Here is a 5,311-nt window from a genome sequence, read left to right as displayed (position 1 = left end):
AATACTAATTATAATATGTAATTTATATTTATTTCAATTACATATAATTTATTACAATATTTTAATTGGTTCGGTAAATAAAAAAATAGAAACCGAAAAAAAAAATAGAAAGAAAAGAAAACTTATAAAGTATTCTTCAAGAGAGAAAAGAGAGGATTAAGGTGCAAGTTTGAAATGAGAAAATTAAGTGGTATTTATACTTAAAAATATTAGGTAAAAAGAAATAAAATAATTAAAAGTAATAAAAGGAAAAATTATTTAATTGTTAGTTGATTTTTAATGGGGTTTTTAAAAATAAAAAGAATTTGTATCTAGTCATCAACAAATTAAAATAAGAAAAGTGGGGTTTAACTTTACAATTTTTAATTAAAAAGCAAAAGTATTAATTTTTTTATTTTTTTTATTAATTTTGGCCGAAACCTTTTTAATTAAGGTTTTTATATATTTTTTTAAAAAAATTTGGAAAATGATTTAATAAATTTCTAAAAACATTTACCAACATATTTTTATTTTTATTTAATTAATAAATACGAATTTTGTATAAACTAACGTCCGGTGCCTATTTGTACTTATGCTCGGGCGCGCCGACTCGTGTCTAGTGGGGGTATGGCTTATCTAGCCCATGTGGTTGATACTCGTGATGAGCCACCTTCCATTAAATCTATTCCTGTTGTTAATGAATTTGAAGTTGTTTTTCCTGATAAATTACCGGGCGTTCCGCTGGTAAGACAAGTGGAGTTTCGCATCGATTTGGTTCCAGGGGCGAATCCCATTGCCAAAACTCCCTGTCGTTTGGCACCAAACGAGATGCATGAACTGTTGAACCCAACCCAAGAGTTGTTAGAGAAGGGTTTTATTCGACCGAGTAGCTCGCCATGGGGTGCTCCGCTCTTGTTCGTAAAGAAGAAAGACGGTAGTATGCGTATGTACATTGATTACCTTGAGCTTAATAAAGTGATGATCAAAAATCATTATCCAGTTGCCTATGATTGATGATTTGTTTGATAAACTTCAAGGTGCGTGTTATTTCTCTAAGATTGACTTGCCATCCGGTTACCATCAAATGCGGATTCGTGAGGAAGATATTGAGAAGACGGCGTTTCGGACGCGATATGGGCATTTTGAGTTTGTTGTGATGCCTTTTGGTCTTACGAATGCACCTGCGGCATTCATGGACCTTATGCACTGAGTGTGCCAACATATGTTGGACAAGTCAGTAAGTGTATTCATTGACGACATACTCATTTATTCAAAGAGTATGAAGGAACATGAACATCATTTGCGTGAGTTGTTGAAGCCGTTGTGTAAGGAGAAGTTGTATGCGAAATTCTCCAAGTGTGAATTTTTTTTAAGAGAAGTGCAATTCCTTGGCCATATCATGAATCACGAGGGGATCAATGTGGATCCGGGGAAGATTGAGGCGGTTAAGAGTTGGGAACGGCCGACTACACCTACGGAAGTCTGAAGTTTTCTCGGATTGGCAGGTTATTATCTTCGATTTATTCAAAATGTTTCCAAGATTGCTTCATCCTTAACGAAGCTAACTCGGAAGAATGTGAAGTTTGAATGAGGTAATGTACAAGAGAATGCATTGCAACTATTGAAGAGCAAGTTGTGCCAAGCTCCGGTGCTAGTGTTACTGAAAGGGGTGAAAGATATGGTGGTGTATTGTGATGTCTCGATTAGTGGGCTCGGTTGTGTTCTTATACAAAGGGGTAAAGTGATCGTTTATGCCTCGAGACAACTGAGCATGAGAAGAACTACCCTACTCATGATCTTGAGTTGGCGGTGGTGGTTCATGCGTTGAAAATTTGGAGCCATTATCTTTATGGTGTTAAGTGCATGATTTATTCGGATCATAAGAATTTAAAGTAGTTCTTTGATCAACGCGAATTAAACAACCGACAGTGGCGATGGTTGGATTTGTTGAAGGATTATGATCTTGAGATACTTTACCACCCGGATAAAGCTAATGTGACTGCGGATGCGTTAAGTCGAAAGAACCAAGTTCCGATTTTACATGTAAAATCATTGCGAATGATTCTTTCAAATGATTTTCTCGAGAAACTCGATGAGGTTCAAATTGAGGCGATTGTTAATCATAAGCGTGAAGAGCGAATTCAAGGACAAACGGAGTCGACTGTCCTAGGCACGCATGGGTTGTTGTGTTTTCAAGGTCGGGTGTGGGTGCAAAAATTAGGTGGTCACCGTACTGTGCTACTCGATGAGGAGCATAAGTCGAAATATTATATTCATCCGGGTGCTACAAAGATGTATCTTGACGTAAAGAGAGAGTATTGGTGGCCCGGTATGAAGCGTGATGTGGTTAAGTATGTCGAGAAATGTGTTACATGCTTTCAAGTTAAGGTCGAGCATCAAAATCCTTATGGTATGGTGCAACTGTTAGAGATCCTGAAGTGGAAGTAGGAGCATCTTACCATGGATTTTATCACTAAATTGCCAAGAACGGTAAGAACCCAATATGATACAATTTGGGTAATCGTTGATCGGTTGACGAAAAGTGCCTTGTGAGGCGATCTCGTCAGAGATGTTGGCAAGGTTGTTCATTAAGGAGGTGATTTCGAGACACGGGGTACCAGTGTCTATTGTTTCTGATCGAGATACGCGTTCTACTTCTCGATTTTGGGGTAAGCTTCATACCGAAATGGGTACTCAAGTGAAATTGAGCACCGTTTTTCATCCTCAAATGAACGGTCAAAGCGAAAGGACCATCCAAACCATGGAGGATATGCTTCTGGCGTGTGTGATTGATTTTGGTGGGAGTTGGGATGAGCATTTGCCATAGGTGGAGTTTTCGTACAACAATAACTACCATGCTAGTATTGGAATGCCACCATACGAGATGCTATATGGGTGACGATCCCAAATCTCAATTTGTTGGGGTGAGGTGGGTCAAAAGGAATTTGGTGGTACTGAAGTGGTTCTTGAGATGAACCAAAAGATTGATGTGATTCGTGCTCACCTCAAAGCGGCACAAGACCGACAAAAGTCGTATGCGAATAAACGTAGGCGACCGATTGAGTTCAATGAAGGTGATATGGTGATGCTTAAGGGTCGCCATGGAAGGGTGTAATTAGGTTCCGAAAGCGGGGATAGCTTGGTCCGCGGTTTATTGGGCCTTTTAAAGTGTTGGCACATGTTGGTGAATTTTACAGCGGGGATAGATAATGGAACGTCGTTCTTGTTGCCAGGTTGAGCACTTTGCAGCTTTCTTGATACATTTGCACACTTTGGTCAATTTTACACCAAATATACACTTAGAATTGCAATAGCACTCAGAACGCAATTAAACCTAAGATCATGACTTTTTGAGCACTTTGGAAATGAAAACAGAGTAAAATGAGGTAGATATTATGTGAGAAACATAGCGTGGATGAGCAATATCACCTACAAGAATCAATGAAGAGTTGTGTCATTGATCTCAACCAAACACATTCCCGAGTAGCTTCATGTAATGCAATCACTTACGCATGGTTTGATGATGTTGCAATAAGTGTTTGTTTTTGAGAACATCATGATATTGTGGTACCTCCATTTAGGAATACATATCCAGTTTGAGATTTAGCTTTATGTGGATCAGATAAATAACCTACATCTACATAACCAATCAAATCTTAATTTGAATCGTTAGAATAAAATAATCCTAAATCAGTAGTTCCTCGAAGGTATCAAAATATGTTTTTGATTCCATTCCAGTGTCTTTTGTTAGGAGTTGAGCTGAACCTTGCCAACAAATTAACTGCAAAAGAAATTTCAGGTCTTGTACAATTTGTAAGATACATAAGAGCTCCAATTGCATTAAGATATGGTACTTCTGGTCCAAGAAAATCTTCATGATCTTCACAAGGATGAAATGGAGTCAATGTCAACATTGAGTGATCTAACAACCATAGGAGTACTTAATGGTTTTGCCTTGTCCATATTGAAACGTTTTAAAATCTTTTCTGTATAAGTTGTTTGATGTACAAGTAAACCATTAGGCATATGCTCAATCTGCAAACCAAGGCAATACTTGGTTTTTTCGAGATCTTACATTTCAAATTCTTTCTTTAGAAGTTGAATGGATTCATGGATCTCTTTATTTGTACATATGATGTTAAGATCATCGACATAAACAACTATGATCACATATTCGGATGTTGTTTTATTAATGAAAACACATGGGCAAATAAGATTATTTGTATACCCTTTGCTTATCAAGTAATCACTTAATCGTTTATATCACATGCGACCCGATTGTTTCAACCCATATAAAGACCTTTGAAATTTAATTGAGTACATTTCTTTAGGCTTTGCATTGGATGCTTCTGATACTTTAAATTCTTCAGGTATCTTCACATATACATATACATATATATATATATATATATATATATATATATATATATATATATATATATATATATATATATATATATATATATATATATATATATATATATATATATATATATATATATATATATATCACTATCAAGTGATCCATATAGATAAGCAATAACAACATCCATGAGATGCATTTCTAAATTTTTAGAAACTGCCAGGCTGATTAAGTATCTAAAAGTAATTGCATCCATAATAGGAGAATAAGTTTCCTCATAATCAATTCCTGGTCTTTGAGAAAAACCTTGAGCTACAAGTATAGCTTTATACATTGTAACTTCACTTTTCTCATTTCTTTTTCGCACAAAATTCCATCTATACCCCACAGGTTTCACATATTTAGGTGTGAGAACGATAGATCCGAAAACTTTTCTTTTATTGAGCGATTCAAATTCAGCTCGTATTTCTCCTTTCCATTGATCCCAATCATGTCTATTTTGACATTCAATGACAGACTTCGGTTCTGGATCATCATCATCATTCATGATGTCATATGCAACATTATATGAAAATATCTCGTCAAGATTTTTCATTTCATTTTGTTTCCATAATATTTTTGAATGTGCATAATTGATTGCAATTTCCGTATTGACATCATCAATCTCCTCTGCAGAAGGAGTATTGATTTGTGGTTCTTCTTGAACACTTTCTTTTACCTCATTATCAGCTGATTTTCTTTTTCGAGAATTGTTATCCTTAGAACCAATTGGTCTTCCACATTTCTGCCGTGGCAAAGACTCAAGAGTGACATTATTGCCATCTTTTGGAATTTCAATTCGAGCTGGAGAATTTGCTGCTGGTATATATAATTTAGTCACACTTTTTGTATCGGTAAATGCATTGGCAATTTATTCGCAATTTCTTGCAAATGCATTATTTTTTGAACTTCGGTCTCGCATTCTTTTAT

The 5,311-nt window shown here is 35.9% G+C and overlaps 1 protein-coding gene across 1 annotated transcript; it reads left to right on the top strand.

Moving 5' to 3' along the window:
- The first annotated feature begins 606 nt into the window (after positions 1-606).
- Positions 607-2,806, top strand: LOC139882995 (uncharacterized). Its single transcript, XM_071867257.1, has 4 exons — positions 607-723; positions 980-1,132; positions 1,909-2,308; positions 2,523-2,806. The coding sequence occupies exons 1-4, from the start codon at positions 607-609 to the stop codon at positions 2,804-2,806; spliced, it is 954 nt and encodes a 317-aa protein (XP_071723358.1).
- The last annotated feature ends 2,505 nt before the right edge of the window (positions 2,807-5,311 follow it).

The sequence above is a fragment of the Rutidosis leptorrhynchoides genome, chromosome 1 (genome assembly GCF_046630445.1).
Source record: "Rutidosis leptorrhynchoides isolate AG116_Rl617_1_P2 chromosome 1, CSIRO_AGI_Rlap_v1, whole genome shotgun sequence".
In the NCBI taxonomy this organism is placed as follows: domain Eukaryota; kingdom Viridiplantae; phylum Streptophyta; class Magnoliopsida; order Asterales; family Asteraceae; genus Rutidosis; species Rutidosis leptorrhynchoides.
The sequence above is the reverse complement of the archived record's forward strand: the minus strand, read 5'-3'. Positions and strand labels throughout refer to the sequence as shown.

Coding starts and splice junctions, on each gene's coding strand:
- LOC139882995 (XM_071867257.1), top strand. CDS start 607: ATGGCTTATCTAGCCCATGTGGTTGATACTCGTGATGAGCCACCTTCC. Junction 1,133..1,908: donor ATGGGCATTTTGAGTTTGTT/GTGATGCCTTTT, acceptor AACAACCGACAG/TGGCGATGGTTGGATTTGTT. Junction 2,309..2,522: donor GAGAGAGTATTGGTGGCCCG/GTATGAAGCGTG, acceptor GTTGACGAAAAG/TGCCTTGTGAGGCGATCTCG.